General features: G+C 35.8%; 1 protein-coding gene across 2 annotated transcripts in view; it reads left to right on the forward strand.

Moving 5' to 3' along the window:
- The window catches only part of LRP12 (LDL receptor related protein 12), an 84,939-nt gene that overhangs the window by 22,350 nt on the left and 41,367 nt on the right, over positions 1–21,222 (forward strand). Inside the window, exon 2 of one of the 2 annotated variants that reach the window (XM_036830347.1) lies at positions 16,298–16,354. The exons of the other annotated variant lie outside the window; for it this stretch is intronic. Within the exon in view, the coding sequence (XP_036686242.1) occupies positions 16,298–16,354 (57 nt within the window). The remainder of the gene's footprint in view (positions 1–16,297; positions 16,355–21,222) is intronic. 2 annotated transcript variants of the gene reach the window in all.

The following is a 21,222-nucleotide window of genomic DNA, read 5'->3' on the forward strand; positions in this document are numbered from 1 at the left end:
GAGTGAAAAAGAAAGAAAAAGAGAAAAAAAGAAAGGAGGGGCAAAGCTTTCTTTGCTCTTAGGACACTCAGAATTTGCTGTGGAAGATGGTCAGTTAAATTAATAACCCGAAACAGGATGATAAGGGCTGTGGTAATGATACGCTTATAGCTCAGTACCAGTGTGATGTCCTGTGGGACCATCAGGGAGGACTCCTGACTCGTCCTGAGATGGATGGAGGTCTGTTTCCTGAGCTGAGTTGAAGGAGTTCAACGGGTAACTGGTGGCAGTGTGCTAGACTGTTCCAGGCAGAGACAACATCATGTTCAAAAACATCACAATTTCAGAAACTGTATATACTTTAGCTGTGTTGAAACCAGAATATATGTGTATGAGGCAAAAGCAGACAAGAAGTATTAAATTTAAGGGCGAGGAGATACAGAAGAGCCAGATTATAGTAGGTCTCAGAGGCTCTTAATACATATAAGGAGTTGAACCAGTTACAGATTTATAAACTGAAGATTCATATCAGATATGCCTTTTACAAAGATCTCTAGTAGCGCTATGAAGAGTGGATCAGAGAGCTGCAAGACCAAAAGTACAAAGCTTGCAAGCTAATTCATTTATTCATTCATACATTCAGCAAATATTTATCAAATGTCTGCTGTGAACCAAACATTATTGTACACTTCTGTCCTCGTGGAACTTATGTTTAATGCAGTAAAACTGGAAAGAAATATCAGTGACTTGAAGGAAGGAAATAGCAGGTTTGGAAGGAATCAAGAGAACTGACTATATAGTGCAAAGGGGAAGATGGAGATGGTAAAGAATGACTTCCAGGTTTCTCTGTGGACAAGTGGGAGATGTTGGTGTCATTCACCCAGGTAAGGAATACCAGAGGAGGAGCAGATTGTGAGTAGATAAAAGGAGTTCCATCTCACACATAGTGAGTTTGAGATAGCTAGGTAATGTTAAGGTAGTACTGAGTTCCTGTTCAGTAGGAAGTTAAAAGACAACTTTTAGGATGGAAATAATAATAGCAGCTCCTTCGTAGGGTGATTATGAAGATTAAATGTGCTGAAGCGTGGAAATTGCTTAGACCATCATCTGGCACATATTCCAAACTCATTAGTTGCTGCTCTTGTTATTTTAAGAATAAGAGCTTTGAGCTAGACAAATTTGCCTAAATCCTGGCAATGCCACTTACCAGTTGTGTGACTTTGAGCAAGTCTTTTAACTTTAACCTCTTTTGAGTCTAAATTTCTCTGCATGTAAAGTGGCGGTAGTATCTGTTTTACAGTGATGCTGTAAAGATCAGTAGTAGTATATGAAAAGCATCAACCACAGTGACTGGCACAAGATAAGTGCCCAGTGAATGTTGGGGGAGGTGGGTGTCAAGTAAGAATTTGCACCTCAGGAGAAAAATTCTTATTATGGGTAAAAATTTGAGAGATATCAACGTGGAGGACTCGAGCCTTTAAACGTATATGCTGAAGAGTTTCTAGAAAGGGAGGGGATAATATGCCAGAAGATCTCTGAGTGGTTGGCAAGGGAGATAATTTACTAAGTATTGGTCAAGGAAGTGGTTTGGAGGCTCAGAGGATTAATGTAGTTTTTGAGGGAGCTGGAGTTAGAGTTGAATAAGGCTGTATTAAAAGGTTATACTCCAGTAATAAATATCCAGATGAGATGAAACCATGAATTTATCGTGACACAGTTCCACATAGTTACATGATTTTCTCCTATATCAGGAAACTGGATTCAGAGTTGATGTTTTGGGGGACTGTGTTTGATAGGTAGGTCTTTGGTAATCTTTGCCCCATGAGTTTCAGAAATGCACTGGGGGTAAAAGTTCAGGAGCAAATGATAGGTAAGGAAGCTCCATTAGTGAGTGTAGATTCTTTCAAAGAGTTTTTGGCTGAGAAAGTAAAGACCAGGATAGGAAAGCAGAAACAGGGAGGTATACTGGCAAAAACGATTTTATTTTATGGACGAGAAAGGCCTTAATATATCAAGAGAAAACAAAGGAACCAGAGAGAGGAAAGATCTTAAAGGGAAGGAAAGAGAGGGGCTAATGAGACTGCAGGATCCAAAGTGCTTTTAGAATTACTGTTCTTTGGGTCCCATGATAGAGCCTCTGATAAACTTGAGAACAGTCTTCCCTACCAACAAAATACTTAACCATTCACAATGTCATGTTCTCTGGACATTACTAGAAGTAGAAACAAATCACTTATCTCATCCTTCATAAATAATAAAGGTAGGAACAACACAACAGTGTGGACATTTAATGCAAAAAAAGAAAACACGGGGTGAATGTCAAGAAAAACATAAGTCTACAAATGGTATTGACTATGATTTTAACAGTTTAGTGATTTCTTTTAAATGTTGTTAAAAGTATACTTTAAAAATTTCGATGTTTACTGGTTTTAAAATTCTGCTTTCTTTATAATTTTACCTTTAAAAAGCTCTTTTCCAGCAGTCTAATTCAAATACATTAAGAATCATTTATCTTTGTTATTATTGCAGAAGCAACACTGTTTCTATTTGTGTGCTTTAGTCTGTGCGTAAATGCCATGGTGTTATTAGTGACATCAGCAAGAATACGAAAGTTGCAGCCACAAATTGGTCTTCTCATCATTGGATCTCATGTATACGAACATTTTTTAAAGTGACCTGCTGCTATACAAGAGGGCAATGAATGTTTTAGTGTTTATATTAAGTGATAGTTCTTGTACCATTTTGTCAATAATATTAAGAAAAAAGATATCTGTAATCACTTATAATTATTATAAAGAAAAACTTGAAACTGTAGCTATAGAATTTTATGTTGTGTTAATTTTTTTTTCAGAAGGTAACATTTTAGTTCATAATATCAATCCATGTGAGTTAACTTACAAAAGTAATACATACTTTAATAAAGTCAAACACTATAGAAATGTATCAAGAATGAAAGCTAATCATTTCTGTCCCCCCTTCTTCCTACCTTGGGGATGGGGTTAAGGGAGTAGGGTAAACATTTTTAGCAGGGTTTTTTTGTATCCTTTCATATATTTTCCTACACATATAACTTGGACTCAAAAAGTACACCACAGATCACAATTTCAAGTATTGACAAAGACCAGGAAAGTGACAGAAATGAGCTGAGGGCATTGGCTCAGTGCCAGAATGACCATAGAAGGTAATGGGGCTGTTGGGCACCTAAAAATATGCATACTTCTCCTAAAGGAAGCAAACTCAGTAGATGTGCATAGACAAATACTTGTAGACAGTTACAAAAATTTTTTCAAGGGAAGTCAAGAAATTCCGTATCTTTTAATTAAAACTCAATTTTTAACATTGGAATTAGGTAGATCTGGATTTGAGCCTATCCCTAACCGTTTACTAGCTTGCATGATTTACTTGGTCTGAGTCAGTTTCCTCATCCATAACGTGGGGGTAACTATCTATTCTTAAGACTAGGAGGAAGATTAAATAGTATATCGTGGGTTCAATGCAATGCCTAATGCTTATAAATGATGACTGCCTATGACCATTAGTTGTCTGGCTTTAGGAGTATGGGAAGGGGATTGACTGCAAAGGGACCCAGAGAGCTTGTTTGGGTGCTGGAAATGTATGTCTTAATTGTAGTAGTGGTTGCAGTACCACACGTGCTTGTTAGAACCCATCAAACTGTACATTTTGGAATTAATGAATTTTTTGCATGTAAATTATACCTCAACAAAGCTGATTTTTAAAAAGGTAACTGCCTTTCCCTTCTCTCTGTACTTCAGCTTCATCAACTATTAAAATAGAGTTGATATAAAAAATCCAACATTTTTTATCACCTGGCTTCTCCTACTGTCTCTTCCCAACCCCAGTCACAGACTACCCACACACTGCAGAAGATTTTGCCTGTTGGGAAACCAAGGAAGAAAGAAATGAAAACCACCTTTATTTGTTACACTTTGTTCCTGTACTAAGCTGACCATGTAGGTACTGTGCCTGATACATCATTTGAGTAAAACAGGTCACTAGTCACTTTCCAGAAATGTTGTAATGTAATCAGCAAACTAATAACCTACAGTTCAGTAATAAACTATGAAATTTAATCAACCAAGAAGAAAATTAGAAGCAAAAACAATATACTTGGTATTTCCTTAAATGAGAGTAAAATACATAAGTAGCAGCACAGTGTGTGTGTGTGTGTGTGTGTGTGTGTATTTGTGTGTATATATGGATGGATATATATATACTTCACAAACTTACCCCAAGGCATTCTTTGAGGCCAGTACTACCCTGATACCAGAAAAAGAAAACTACAGACCAACTTCCCTTACTTATGGAGATGCAAAAATCCTCTTAACAAAATACTGGTGAACCAAATCCAGCAGTATATAAATAGTATTGTAAACTATGACCAAATGGAATTCTTCCTAGGAATGTGAGGTTCAGCATAGTACAGTCAATTTGATACACCATATTGATAGAATAAAGGACAAAAATCACAGGGTAGACACAAACACTTGACAATAGCCGATACCATTTCATAATAAAAACACTCAAAAAATAAAAGAAAACTTCGTCAGCCTGATAAAGAGCACCTGCGAAAAACCCACAGCTAACATCATACTTAATGGTAAAAGACTGAAAGCTTTCTCTCTGAGACCAGGAGCAAGACAAGGATGTCCGTCTGCTCTCACTACCTCTATTCAACATTGTATTGGAGGGTCTAGGCAGGGCAAATAGACAAGGAAAAAAGGCATCTTAATTAGAAGGGAAGAAGTAAAACTTTCTCTGTTTATAAACATGACATACTTGTATATAAAAAATCCTCAGAAATTCATAAATACCTATGAGAGCTAATAAACAAATTCAGCAAGGTTGCAGAATACAAGAAAAAATGTATTCTTATATACTAGCAATGAACAACTGAAAATCAAGTTAAGAAAACAATTCCATTAACAATAGCATCAAAAAGAATAAAATGAATAAATATAACAAAATGTGAAACTAATTCTCAGAAACTACAAAATATTGTGATAAAAAGTTAAAGAATACCTAATAACTGGAAAGACATTGCATCATATTTATGTATCTGAAGAATTAATATTGTTAAGAATTAGTATTGTTTATACCCCCCAAGTTGATCTACAGATTCAGCACAATCCAAATCAGAATTTCAGCTGTCGTTGCAGAAATTGACAAGCTGATTTTAAAATTCATTTAGAGGGAACTCCCTGGTGGTCCAGTGGTTAGGACTCTGTGCTTTCACTGCCAAGGGCCTGGGTTCAATCCCTGGCCGGGAAACTAAGATCCTGCAAGCCGTGTGGCATGGCCAAAAAACAGATAAATAAAATAAAATAAAATTCGTTTAGAAATTGAAGTGATTCAGAATAGCCAAAATAATACCAAAAAAGAAGAACAAAATTGGAGTACTCATACTTCCCAATCTCTGAAGCTACGATATCAATATCAGTATGATATTAAGCTCTACTAATCAAGAGTGTGTGGTACTAGCATAAGGATACACATTATAGATCAATGGTATAGAGTTGAAAGTCCAGAAATAATACATTTATGATCAGTTGATTTTCAGGAAAGTGTGAGGATAATTCAGTGGGGAAAAATAATCTTTTCATCAAGTTGTGATGAGACAACTGGTTATCCACATGTGAAGGAGTGAATTTGACCCTTATCTCACACTGTACACAGCAATTAACTCAAAATGGCCAGAGACCAAATGTAAGTGCTAAAACTATAACACTCTTAGAAGAAAACATAGAGGTAAATCTTTGTGACCTTGGATTAGAAAATGGATTCTTAGATATGACACCAAAGCACAAGCAACAACAACAAAAATAGGTTAATTGGATTGTCTCAAAATCAAACAACATCTGTATCTCAAACATTTATTTCAACATCAGAAAACACCTTTACATCAAGAAAGTGAAAAATTAAACTACAGAATGGGAGAAAATATTTGTGAATCATATATCTGTTAAGTTTTTAAAATATGTAAAAACTCTCACAACTCAACAACAACAAAAAGACAATTCAACCAATTAAGAAATGGGCAAAGGATTTGAATAGATATTTCTCCAAAGAATATACCTAAGTTCCCAATAAACACAGGAAAGGAACCTCAACACCGTTACTCGTTAGGGGAATGTAAATAAAACCACAGTGTGATACTACTTCACACCCACTAGCTGTAATAAAAAGGCGGACAATAACATGTTGGTGAGGATATGGGGAAATTGGAACCCTTACACATGGCTGTTGGGAATGTAAAATTGTACAGCCATTTGGAAAACAGTTTGGCATTTGCTCAGAAAGATAAGCATAGAGTTATCAAAAGACCCAGCAATTCCACTCTATGAGTATCCTCAAGAGAACTGAAAACATGTCCACACAAAAACTTGTATACACAGATATTCTTAGCAGTATTCACCAAAAAGTGGAAACAACCCAGACGTCTGTCAGCTGATGAATGGATAAACAAAAGATGGTCTATCCATACAATGGAATACTATTTGGCCATGAAAAGGACTGAAGTACTGATTTCATGGTACAACATGGATGAACCATGTAAACATTATGCAAGGTGAAAGAAGCCAGACACATAAGATCAGATATTGTATGATTCCATTTATATGAAATGTCCAGAATAGGAAAACCCCATAGAGACAGAAACTAGATTAGTTGTTGCTAGGGGCTGGAGGAGAACAAAAAGAGGAATAACTGCTAATAGGTACACTTTTTTGGGGCGGGTGATGAAAGCGTTCAGGCACGAGATAGTGGCGATGGTTGCACAACTTTTTGAACATACTAAAAAACTGAATTGCACACTTTAAAAGGTGAGTTTTATGTTGTGTGAAGTATATGTCAGTAAATCTCATTGGAAATAAAGGAATGTAATTCTGTTTTTTTCTGGATTTCTGAATCCCTTCAAACTTTCATATTTACTCTTGTGAACCACCGAAGTCACAGGTAGGAACCTGTGAACTCATATAGTCTTTAGCTGAGCCCCTTTCTAGTTTGTTTTGTGGGTTCTTCAGTGATTCACGCTGTTTTAGAATAAAGAAAATTATTTCCATCTGCATGAACACTGTCACTGAGATACTCACCAGTGGGATTCATAACTGTCTTGCATGTCCTTTCAGGGATATGACTCATTCTTTCAATACTGGGAACTTGTGTTTGTTTAGTATTTGTACTTTGAGTAATAGTTCGTTGTCATCATGCCCTTATTTGAAGACATTTCCAATGTAAAATCTTACTAACATAATATAGGAAGTCTAAACATAAAAACATTGAACTCCCAAATGTCTTTTAAGAATGTGGTTTGAAAATTAGAATGTTTATTTCCATAAAAAGTAATGTTGTAAATGATCGTTATTATTTTAAGTGGCAGGTGGGTTCAGGCCAGTTCATAAAAGTCTATTAAATCCAAAATGAATACCTGCAGTTAGAAAGCTGTAGAAGTAATACTTTTAGAATACCAGTAATTAAATAAAGTAGGAAAATAAACTCTGTCTCCAAGGGACTTCTTAACCTTTTTTTGCACGAAACGTCTCATTATAGGTATTTGTTAGACACTATGAAGCCTGTTTTCAGAAGAATGTACTGAATTTTTCGTACACTCTCAAGGCATTCACAGACATCTTAGTTCAGCTATGACCCGGGGAAAGTGTGTATATTAGTCTGCTTGGGCTGCCATAACAAAATACCGCAGATTGGGTGGCTTAAACAACATAAATTTATTTTCTCGCAGTTCTGGAGGCTAGAAGTCCGAGATCAAGGTGCTGTCAGGGTTGGTTTCTGATGAGGTTCCTCTTCCTGGCTTGCAGTGTCCTTCTCACTGTGTCCTCACATGGCCTATTCTCTGTGTGCAGATGGAGAGAGAGATATCTGATATCTCTTCTTAAGGAAACCAGTCTTATCAGATTAGGTCCTCACCCTTATGACTTCCTTTAATGTTAATTATCCCCTTGAAGGCCCTATCTCCAAATATAGTCACATTGGGCATTTGGGCTTCAACATATTAATTTTGGGTGACACAATTCAGTCCCTAACAGTGTACTACTCTATACCTTATTTGACCAGGTAGAAGTAACTATATTATAATCACTTTTTAAACAATGAGATTGGGCACAATCAGAGCTTAAGACCTATAGATTCTATGTAAGTTGATACAGCCACTATGGAGAACAGTATGGAGGAGCTGTTACAGTGGAGGATTACTGGACTGAATGTCAATATTATGACATAGTATGAGTGTGTTTCATGTTTGGTAATTGCAATCATTGTTGCCTTTGTTGTGGTCATCCATGTACAATGCTTGGTGTCAGTCTATTTATCTCTTGTAAAAATAAAATACAGTGTATGTGTGTGAAAAAGAAAAAGTTAAAGATGATTATGATATAAATGATGAAGATTTCTTCAAAAAAAAAAAAAAAAAAGAACTACCATATGACGCAGCAATCCCACTACTGGACATATACCCTGAGAAAACCATAATCAAAAAGAGACATATACCACAATGTTCATTGCAGCATTATTTACAATAGCCAGGACATGGAAGCAGCCTAAGTGTCCATCGACAGATGAATGGATAAAGAAGATGTGGCACATATATACAATGGACTATTACTCAGCCATAAAAAGAAATGAAATTGAGTTATTTGTAGTGAGGTGGATGGACCTAGAGTCTGTCATACAGAGTGAAGTAAGTCAGAAAGAGAAAAACAAATACTGTATGCTAACACATATATATGGAATCTAATGGTTCTGATGAACCTAGGGGCAGGACAGGAATAAAGGTGCAGACATAGAGAATGGACTTGAGGACATGGGGAGGGGGAAGGGTAAGCTGGGACAAAGTGAGAGAGTAGCATTGACATGTATACAATACCAAATATAAAATAGATAGCTAGTGGGAAGCAGCCGCATAGCACAGGGAGATCAGCTTGGTGCTTTGTGACCACCTAGAGGGGTGGGATAGGGAGGGTGGGAGGAAGACACAAGAGGGAGGGAATATGGGGATAGATGTATACGTATAGCTGGTTCACTTTGTTATACAGCAGAAACTAACACAACATTGTAAAGCAATTATACTCCAATAAAGATGTAAAAAAAAAAAAAAACCTATAGATTCTAAAGTAATTTAGAAAAAAAAATATGCCTCCACAACATGAAAATCTGGAAAGTCCAAGGATGTTATTAAGTTCTCAAAAATGATTTCTGGTTATTAAAATCACAAACAATCCCAAAAAGGAATGAATGGCAAAAAAATCTAAGGAAATTAGTGGTTCCTCAATGACTTCAGGCTAATTAAGAACATATTCCCAAGATAAAAAGGATATTTAACCAAGAATAAATTTTAAGTATTACTAATATAGAGAAAATGCAAGATTGAGTTCAGCAAAAATACCAAGGACAACAAAATGGTCTTATAAACATTTCTTTGTAAAATAAAGAATAACAGAAAGGTTCATAGGGCTGTTGCTTGGGCAGATGGTGTAACACTGGTGATGTTTATGTCCCCTGTCAAATATGCTCTTCAAACCAAAAGGGTAAGAGTAACTATATCTGAAAACCTTCTTGAAGGACATATGTGCAAAGATTATAGGAGTTCATTCAGGTATTCTAAATAATTTAAGGAGTTCTGACTTAGGTGCTAATACTTCCAAGGAATGAGAGAAGGAAAGAAAGATCAGATGACTGGAAACAGGAAAGGCAATTTTGATTTTCCAAACTGGGGCAGGAGGGATGAGAATTCCACAAACCAGCAATTAGTGATAATGGCTCTAGGGAAGATGATACAAAAGAGAAGAAGTGGTTTATGAATACCTAGGAAAGGAAATAAATGTACAAGCCATATGAATTTGGTTAGAACAATGTCAGCAAAACCTTATTTCCTTTACAGATTGATAGTAGAAATGTCAGAGGCAAATGCTTAGTAGCTTCTACAAGGGTCTAACAAATTCTCTTATACCCTTTGCACAATTTAGAAAAATTTGGTCTGCATACTAGAACAACATCTAATACAATAACCATCCTAACCGGAAATGACTACTTTTTAAAATTCCTATGGTCAGCATTTTGCATCCTTGCAAAAAAGGAATTTGAATGAAAAGGAATGAAGATAGTTTAAGGGACTTATGGGACAACATCAAGCAGACAGCTGTATGCATTATAATTAAATTATAAAAAGTTAAAGAGAGAATCTTAAAAGTGGCAAGAGAAAACTTGTTACATGCAAGGGAATCCCCATAAGACTATTAGCAGATATTTTAGCAGAAACTTTGTAGGCCAGAAGGGAGTTGCATGATACATTCAAAGTGCTGAAAGAAAAAAACTGCCAACCAAGAATAGTTTACCCAGCAAAACTGTCCTTCAGAATTGAAGGAAGGATAAAGAGTTTTCCAGACAAGCAAAAGCTGAAGGAGTTCACCACCATACTGCCTCACAAGAAATGTTAAAAGGACTTCAAGTTGAAATGAAAGGGTGCTAATTAATAACAAGAAAACATAAAGTATAAATCTCACTGGAAAAGGTAAATGTATAGTTAAATTCAGAATATTCTAATGTGTTGGTGGTGAGTAAATCACTTGTAAGTCTAGTATGAAGGTTAAAAGATAAAAGTAACTGTGACTACATTTGTTACGAATACTCAGGTTGAAAAGATATAAATTGTGACATCAAAAACATAAAATGGGGGGGGTGTAAAAAGGTAGAGCTTTAGTATGCATTCAACGGTAACAGCTTAAAATAGACTGTTATAAACATAAGATATTTAAGCCTCATGAGAACCACAAAGCAAAAATCTATAGTAGATACACAAAAGAGAGAAAGAAATCTCATCAGACCACCACAGAAGATCATCAAATCACAAACGAAGAGAGCAAGAGAAGAAAAAAGGAACAAAGGAATTACAAAAAAGCCAGAAAACAATGAACAAAATGGCAACAGTAAGTCCACTGTGGATTTCTTTCTATTCTTGTTGGTTAGGACTGACTGTTGTCCTGTGTCTGAATTTTTTTTTTAACATGTTTTTTCCAACTTTTTCAGACATGGGACAACAGGCAGTGTAAGACTGTGATCTCTGAGAAAAGGGAAACAAATTAGAATGAGTTATTGCACTAGCTTTCTACCTGGAGAAAGCTGGTCCATTACCCATTGTTCCATCATGACCATCAGCAGGAGTTCTGTGTTTGAGTTTTTAAAGATCTTTTTGTTGCTACTAAGAATTGTGTCTTCTGTATCTTCTGACTGGCCATTGTTCGTATTTACAAAGGCTTTTGATTTTTTGTATGCTTATTTTATATCCTGCTGCTCTACTAATTTTCATATTGTTTATAACTTTTTCTTTTGACTGTCCTGGGTTTTTAAAATAGATACACAATCATATCATCTACAGATAGATGTAGTTTTACCTCTTCTTTTTCAATCCTTATGCCTATAATTGTCTTTTCTTATCTAATTGCCCTGGCTAATATCATGGTGGGCACTCCTATCTTCCATTCCCATTTTTAGTAGAAAAGCCTCCCACTTGAGTAAGAAGCTTGCTAATTTTAGTTTGGTTTTATATTGTTTGCTTCTGCTCCAGATGTTTTAAATTATTTTCTCAATAGATTATCAACTCTTTGGTGGCAGGGACTATGCCTCTTGCTTATGTATCAACCTACCATTCATTCATGTGTTTGAGCAGATATGGAGGATCTTCTCTGCTAGTCACTGGGTTACAAAACAAAACAAACCCAGCTATGTCCCAGCACCACATCACACTTCTCCACCCCACCTTCCCCCACCAAGATTAAGATCTGGTGGGGAATATAGACATTACACAGATAACAGAAGTGTGATAAATTTTCAAAAAGTGATAGTATTAGATACTCTAGGAACCTATAACAGAACGACGTAACCTAGTATGGGGGAATCAGGAGATGCCTTCCTAAAGAAAGAATGTATTAAAGAAAGGTCCAAAGGCAGGAGAGACAGCTGACCCTTTTCTGAAAGAAATCTAATATTTCTGGAGAGGAAAATAGAGTGGGAAAGTGAATCACAAAAGATGAAGCTTTTGGAGTAGTTGGGAAGACTCAAAGGGTGGAGAGTTTGGTAAGCCTTATTAGGATTTTGGACTTTTTCTTTAAGTAAAGTAAAATAGGAATGATGTTGGGGGTGTATATATGTGTGTACATATTTTGATGTTTGATATCTGTTCTCATTGCACAGTGAAAACGAGATTGTAGGATGCTGAGCATATGAGTTACTTGTAACTGCTGCTCATTAACTTTTAAACCAGTGGTCTTTCCCCATAACAAATTGGAATAGCTGGTGGCAGGTGGGTTTTAACTCTGAAAGTTAAGTACTGTTTCTTTTACAAGCAAGAAGTATATTCATGTCTAAATTCTTTTTTAAAAAAAAGGAACACAAACTTCTTAATGACTGAATTTGAATTTTTAATCCATCCAATTACTAGCTCTTTGAAAAACTTATTAAGTTGCTCTAAGCTGGTTTTCTCACCTGTAAAGTGAACTGTTGTTTTAAGGATGAGCTGAGGAAAGCCTTGTGAGGCACTTAGGATTTGGCTGGCATGTATCTATCACGTCTTAGCTGTATTTATCAGCTGTTCTTTAAGAACTTTAGTTCTTAAATAAAAAGAACAACAATAAACAGAAAGAAAGATACAAAGCAACAGGGGCACAGAGACCATAGATTTAGACATCCTGTTAATGATTATATTCTGATTATGCAGGTGAGCAAACTAAATCTTAGGAGAAATCATTAGTTAAGGCTCATGACTAACTAAACAGTAGAGCTGAGGTTTGATTCCACAGAGTCTGGTTCCAGAGATCAAACTCACTACCCTATGGCCTCTTTTCCTAAAACAGTACATATCTCTTTTAGAAGGTTCTCTCTTGTATTGCAGTAAAAAACTACAAAACCATGTTTCAGCTTGGCAAGAAGAATAATAAATGGGGACAATTGATTACCTTTGGTATTTGGTTAGTAGGACTAAAAAAGAGTTAAGTCGTAAAAAATTATTTCCTGATTTAGGTGATAATGAAACTTTTTCTTGTTTTCTAGGAGTTCTAGTTAATTAGCTGGTCTACTAACTAGTCAGCTGCTAATGCATAGTTACAGAAGTAATGTTTTATCAGACTGTATATTTTTCCAGTATATGGCACCTTTAAAGGGTGACTTCTATGAGAATGTCTAGCATGTCTACAATGTAGTTAAAGTCAGGAGGTGGTGTGTGTACATCCTCATATGTGTGGGGTTTTCTTCTCTCAGGAGTTGGGGGCGGGACATTAGCAAAAATATAATGAGCTTTATATCAACAAAGCAGTTTGGGGCGGTGCTCTCTGCTTATAACATAGAAATAATTGTATTTTGTAAGTGACATTTTTGTAAAAATGGCAGAACACCTAAATTAAGTAGCCCACTTACTTCATGTGATACTTAGAATAAGAAATATCTAATGTAATCTCAAAGAAAGGAATAGTTATTTGATGTTATTAGAAATTATCATTGACTTTTTAACTTCTAAATCGGATTGTTTTTAAATTAGAGTAAATGTGTGGGAAATTAGCAATAGTATTATGTTTTATGTCTTAAAGTACTGTTATTTCAGTTTTTAAAGTCATTAATAATACTTCTGAAATTACAATATTTTATTTCACACAATATTTATCAGACCTCTGTTTATTTAGAATGACGGGGAATGAACTATAGTCTCTTCGCCTGTTTTTTTTTTGATAATATGAATAAATTTTTTAAAGAACTCTGTGCCTGTTGTAGCAAATTCGGTCGGTGCTGAAGTATACAAAGGAGGCCTTCCTCTCTAATTTCAGTTTGTATACACCGTTAGACTCTTCTGTGTGTGTGTGTGTGCAAATGCATGTACATGCATATATCACATGCCTATGTAACATAGGCACAGTAACTATACAGACATCATTTAAAAGTTAAAGTTAGAGCATATGCTAATGTTACTCTGAAACATATTTAACTCAATGTGCATATCTTTCCAAGTGAGTACATATAGAATTACTTAATTCAGTTTTTTGAATATTTTATTGTAAGCCTGTTTTTAGTTTATTCATTTACATGCTGACGGAGATGTAGATTAAGTTCTATTTTTTTCTATTATAAAGAATTCTACTAAGCCCTATAAGATAGGTATTATCTGCTCTGTTTTTGAGATGAAAGTAAGACACAAAGAGGTTATGTAACTTGCCCTAAATTGCACAGCAAGTAAGAAGTGAAGCTGGTGTTAGAATCCTAGCAATCTAGTCCAGAATCCACAGTCTTAGATACTGCATTATGTTACTGTTTTCCTTCTGCCCATCTTTACTCTGTTTACTGAATTAGAATAAAAATTTAATGTATAAAATATATCTAATATTAAAACTCTCCTGAGGATAATTTAATATGCTGCCTTAAGGATGTTGGAAACCTTAGGGTCACAAATTACACAGCTTTAATTTGGAGTTGTATCTACTATAGAAGTAGAAGGTTTAAGCCATTGGCTCTCAAATGTTAATGTGCATACAAATCACTGGGAGTGGGGGACGATCTTGTTAAAATGTAAATTCTGATTCAATAATCTGGGGTGAGGCCTGAGACTCTGCATTTCTAATAAGCTCCCGGTAATGCCAGTACTGCTGATATACTTGTAAGTAGCAAAGGTTTAGGCAACTTATACTGACCTTTGGCAAATCTTGTTAGTTGTTTTATTGAATCAGTTTCTTATACCATTTTGTTTAGGATACCAATTTTCATAAGTTGTACACATTAAAGAAATAATGTGGGAGCTTTCTAGTAGTTTCATTTCTATGTCTGTAGCATTTAACATTGTTAGGAAAAATAAATTGTGGCCTCTGTGGTACTAATGCACAGTACTTAAATAAATAATCAGATTTATTTGTGTAATAAATATAGCTTACACACCTTTGTCACCATTTCCACTGTATCATTTTTAATGGAGGGAAACAACATTTCTTTTCATTTTGAAGGCTGTAGCTGTAGTTGAACAACGGAGATTGTGTTATCACTATTATTTTATTCTTTAGTAATAGTAAAAATATATTTTACACAGTTACAAAAATGAATTCCTCTTCAGTGCTGTGTGTCAGGCACTATATCAAGTGCTTAATTGGCATGATTTCATTTAATCATCATGAACTCCCTCATTTATTCATTTGTTAGCTCTTTGAGCACCTGCTCTATTCTAGGAACCGTGCATACAGTGATGCGGCAAGTTTACAGATTCTGCTGTCCCAAAACTTAGCGCATTGGGGGATGCTATACAGTAATCAAGCAACCATAGAAGTGTGATGGTTGTAAAAGATAAGTTGTTAATTATAATATTTGCTATTGTCTCTACTCTTTCAACCATCAAGAGAATTCTGCTTTTGCCCTCTAGGTTTCTCCCACCTAGCTTCCTCCCCTGCCCCACTCCAGGGAGAATTCTTTCTCTGTCAGCTGGATTCCTGAACTGTTGTGTTGCCAAATTGACCTAATGCATAGGGAGAGAGAAAACTTTAGAAGTAAAGATGAGCAACTTGTAGAAAGAAAAGAAAGAACAGAGGTAGATGGAAATAATTTATAATAAAACTAAATTAAATTTTTAAAAAGAACAGCTGAGGGACACTGTTTACTAATTTAAAGGAGTAAATAATCTCTACTTTAAATGGGAGTCTTTTTAAAACCACTTTTATTTTACTAGGTGACACTTAGTAAGTCATTTCAGTAAGTTACTTGAATGCTTCCATTTGCCCAACTTTGTGGTAGGAGGTGTAGAAAATCAGGGGCTACCAAAATAGGGTATAATCATGTCCCTACTCTAAAGACTGTTAGAGTTGTTGATGAGAAGATGTTGAAGGATTTAGAAGGTAATGCAAAGCATAGGACATGGGACACACATGTGTGACCCCAGCAGTAGGCACATTCTGGACTAATTAAGCATGCTTTTAGAGGAATGCTGTTTTTTAAAAAGTATGTGATTGTCTCTTTTCTGCTAATAGTACTAAGTTATCTTTTGACTATTAACTTGATAGAAAATTCTTTCTGGTATTAATCAGATCTATATATTTGGCCTTTATATTACACTACATTGTTGTGATTTCCAAAACGTTTTGATTTCCCTACTACTATTATAATTTTGGGCTGCATAGGACTGTTTTGAAGATTATTGTAAGAGACTTTAATTTCATTTCTGGATATTACAAGTAGCTCTGTGTACCTGTTTTTCTATTAGAGCGAGAATCTGAAAATTTTTTTTAAATTTTATCTTGGAAATTAGTTTATTCATTATGTTTAATTTTAGGAAATGGTGCTCTTGCAGAACATTCTGAAAATGTGCATATTTCAGGAGTGTCAACTGGTAAGTCATTTTTTGTAATGTTTAAATTTCATGCATGACTTCTATGGTAAATATTGACAGCCACCTGGTATCTTATGAAGTGATATTTGGCTATAAAAATTATTACTGCTTTTTGCAGCATGTAATAAGGAATGAAGTAACTGGAACATGGAGAAATTCTCATAAGATAAAATTGATACTTGCATGCCCATGGATTGATTATATTTTTCCAAACGGACTGCATAATTATTTTTCCATACAAACACTGAACCAAGAGAAAAGTTAGCTCAAGTTGAATTAGTGTTTTCTTTACATACAAAGTTATATGAAATGAAATTTATTAAAATGTAATTTTGAACGCTATTCCTAGCATTAGAGCCTTAGAAATTAAGCATTTTGCTTGATTTTTTAGATTAAAAATACTACTATGCATAAAACTGTAGTACTTGAGTGCACAATTTATGTTATTAAAAAGCAACCCAACAACATATTTGTGTGCATGAAATTCAGAAACTTGTTGAGGTAAATGCATTTTTTCCACTCATCTAAGCTTTTATAACTTAATAATTACTTAAGGGCCCGTAACTATTAAAATGTTCATTCTTAAATATGTAAAATAAAAAACAAGGAACTACTATATAGCACGGGGAAATATATTCAGTATCTTGTAATAAACTGTAATGGAAAAGAATCTGAAAAAGAATATACATACGTGTATACACACACACACACACACACACACACATAATTGAATCACTTTGCTGTATACCTGAAACTAACACAACATTTTAAATCAACTACACTTCAATAAAAAAAAAATTTTTTTTTCATTCTTGGGTGACTTCCAAACTTTGATACCATTTTCACGTTATCAACTACAATTACTAGGAGAGCAGAATCTTTGATTTTTTGCATATATGGAAATTGTGTTTCTTAGTATTATTTTATTATTTCCCTATATTCTTGATAAGTTTTGTGTGATTAAAAAAATTGCACTTGGTATGTTTGTCAATTTATTGATTGATTTCTTCATGTCTTCTTGGAATTTTTTGGTTATTTTTTTCTCATGAAGGAAAACTGAATGTTTTTCTGTTTTGTTTTATGTCTCATTTTATATGCAGAAAGTGAATAGACTTAACAAGTACTCTAAGAGTTAGTCTGTGCTAGGCCAAACAGATTGACAAGCCTGGTTTCCTGAAAATGAAAAGCAGGCACTTTTGCAGCCTGCGTTAATTCTTTTACAGTGTGTTTCCCCATTTTCATATGCTCTCAAATGGCATACAGTTGTATACATCAAGTTAAAAAAGGTTTGTTTAGAGTTGATCTTAATTTTCTCCCTTTTTCTACTTTGGATAGCTAATGAAAATTATGATTACTTTTCCAAGTTGTAATTATGAAGTAAGAAATTGTGTAGAAACATTTAATTTACACAGCCGAATAGTTACTGTCTAATTCAGTGATTTTCAGATTTTTGTTCTCAGGACCCCTTTTAAGCTTTTAACAATATCAGGGACTGCTCAGGCTGCCATAACAAAATACCAAAGTCTGAGTGGCTTAAATAATAGATATTTATTTCCTCACAGTTCTAGAGGCTAGAAGTCCAAGGTCAAGGCGCTGGTGGGGTTGGTTTCTGGTCTGAAAACCTTTCTTCCTGACTCGCACATGGTGCCTTCTCGCTGTGTCCTCACATGACCTTTCCTCTATGTGCACTCAGAGAGAGGTCTCTGGTGTCTCTTCCTCTTCTTATAAGGACCCCAGTCCTACAGGAGTAGGGCCCCATCCTTATGAGTTACCTCCTTAAAGTCCCTAGCTTCCAAATACAGTCACATTGAGGGTTAGGCCTTCAACAAATAAGTGTGGGGAGGACACAATTCAACCCCTAACAAGGACTTCAAAGAGTTTTTGTTTATGTAGGTTATAGTTACTGATATTTACTGTATTAGAAATTAAAACTGAGAAGTTGTTTAAAAACTTCTTAATTCATTTGCTAATGAAAGTAATGTCTATTGCATGCTTACATCAATAACATAATTTTATTAAAAATGTATTTTCCAAAACAAAAACATCAATAAGAAGAATGGTATTGTTTTATAATTTTGCAAACTTTTTAAAGATTGGCTTAAAAGGAGATACCTGAATTCTCACACCTGTTTCTACACTCAGCCTTTTGTAACATATTGCTTTGTTTGACAATATGAAGACAATCCAGCCTCACATGGTTGTGTAATTTGAAAAGAGAGGAGTATTTCCATAGCCTTTTTCAGATAATTGTGAATACTCTTCTTTGATACTATACCAAAGCTCAACAAGTGGTGGTTTCTTAAAGGTTAGTTGCAAGTGGGATCTGAAACCATATCAGTGAACATTTTGTTCTCTGTTTTACAAAAATCCAGTGGCCTTTCTTGCCCTTTAAATGGGTTTTTTTTTCACCATGCATCATTTCATAATATGAATTAGATATTTGAAAATATTCTGAATTATTTGCTGAATTATGTGGATTTACAGGTTTATTGCTGAATTATTTACAGGTTTTTTGCTGAATTATGTGCATTTACAGGTTTATTTTCTCATAGTTCTGGAGGCTAGGAGTCCAAGATCCAGGTATTAGCAGGGTTGGTTTCTTCTGAGGCCCCTTTCTTTGGCTTGTAGATGGCAGTCTTCTACCTGTTATCTTCACATGGTCTTCCCTCTGTGTGTATCTGCGTCCTGATCTCTCCTTATTAGGACACCAGGCATATTGGATTAGGGCCCACCCATATGACCTCACTGTAATTTAGTTACCTCTTTAAAGATCCTGTCTCCAAATCCAGTCACATCCTGAGGTACTGGCAGTTAGGACTTTAACATATTTGGGGTTGACACAGTTCAGCCGGTAACAAAATGAGTGTTTTAATTAAATGTATTTATGTATCAATAAATTACTTAATTTCAGAGCTCAGTTAAACCTTATTTATGCCTTGTTGTTTTTCTGAAGGTTGGTCTTATAAAATCTTTCTTCTATGGAAAGAGAAGAATAACATGAAATCTATTCCAGTCGTACCATTAAAAATATAAATGAATGCTCTCTGAAAAGGTGCTTTTGGATATACAGATTCATTGCAATTTTTCTTTATTTAGTCAGTATGGAACTGTAGAAGGTGTAATGCTTGATATAGTATAAGCCTTCTGAATTCCTTGCATCCCCAGTTGCAATGAGAGCCCTCTCAGTGCTGGTATAAATGGAAAATTAGCTTTCGGAAGAATCTCTAAATGCAGGACTTGGGCTTCCCTGGTGGCGCAGTGGTTGAGAATCTGCCTGCCAATGCGGGGGACACGGGTTCGAGCCCTGGTCTGGGAAGATCCCATATGCCGTGAGCCACGATTACTGAGCCTGCGCGTCTGGAGCCTGTGCCCCGCAACGGGAGGGGCCGCGATGGTGAGAGGCCCGCGCACCGCGATGAAGAACGGCCCCCGCTTGCCACAACTAGAGAAAGCCCTCGCACAGAAACGAAGACCCAACACAGCCAAAAATAAATAAATAAAAAGTAAACAATGCCTTAAAAAAAAATTTCTTTAAAAAAAAAAAAAAAAAAATGCAGGACTCGCTTTCTCTTGAGACCAGCAAGCAGCAGAGGTGGTGAGGTGGCTCCGTGCTCTCACTGCCTGCTTCCGCTCCTCGCCTGCTCTTTTCGCCTCTGCTACTTTTTTTTTTTTTTAAACTATTAATTTTATTTATTGAAATAATTATTACTTTCAACTTTCCAGTGTCCTGGCATTTTTTTGTTTTGTTTTTTTTAAATTTTATAGCTACTTTTATTTTTATTTATTTATTTATCCTTGGCTGTGCCGGGTCTTCGGTTCGTGCGAGGGCTTTCTCCAGTTGCGGCAAGCGGGGGCCACTCTTCATCGCGGTGCGGGGACCGCTCTTCATCGCGGTGCGCGGGCCCCCCACCATCGCGGCCCCTCCCGTTGCGGGGCACAGGCTCCAGACGCGCAGGCTCAGTAGCTGTGGCTCACGGGCCCAGCCGCTCCGTGGCATGTGGGATCCTCCCAGACCCGGGCTCGAACCCGCGTGCCCTGCATCAGCAGGCAGACTCCCAACCACTGCGCCACCAGGGAAGCCCGCCTCTGCTACTTTATTTGACAGTGCTCAGTGCCTTAGCTCATTCATTCTTTGCATTCTGGAAATTTTAATGACATTTTAGAAAGAATTTTAACTTACGTGCAGTAGTGTTTTCAGGTAATTTGTGGTCCAGATCAGGACACTCTGAAAGCAAAAGGGTATACTGTTTTTAATAACGCTGATACCACAGGCAAAACCAGAACTGTCCTGGACAGTTTGGGAGGTAGAGCCCCCCTATCTGTAGCGAATTAAATTCATTCAGCGTGTATTAAGCACCTGATGTGCACCTTGTGCCAAGAAGGGTGGGAGTTAGCAGTAAGTAAAATAGTACTGCCACAGCAACTTACCATTTAATGGAGAAAGTAGACGTGTGAAAAACGCCCCTGTAATGTGGCCTTAATGTAGTAAATCCTATGGTAAATAATGACCACGTTAAGTTAGATCATGAATTTATTTAAAAGACCTCGTTACAATGTCTGGTGTGTAGTAAATGACTTAGTATTTTTCTTACTTTATTTAATTGTGAGTAGTACTAAGTACTTAGTTTTGTTTATTCATATAATTTTTATGGGAATTAACAATTTTTGCTTGATAATATAGTTTGGGTTCTTATGCTTAGGGTAATTTGTTTCTACTTCTAACGTTCTAGTCATTTTCATCTTCCCCCTCCTCAAATCTTTGCTTAGAGATATGTTTTTGTCCTTTTGCTGGTCCTTATGCTATAGGAATTGTCATAAGACAATGTAAATTATCAAAAAGTATACATCTAGTGGTTGTATAATGGGAA

Source organism: Balaenoptera musculus, chromosome 17 (assembly GCF_009873245.2).
Source record: "Balaenoptera musculus isolate JJ_BM4_2016_0621 chromosome 17, mBalMus1.pri.v3, whole genome shotgun sequence".
Taxonomy (NCBI): Eukaryota; Metazoa; Chordata; class Mammalia; order Artiodactyla; family Balaenopteridae; genus Balaenoptera; species Balaenoptera musculus.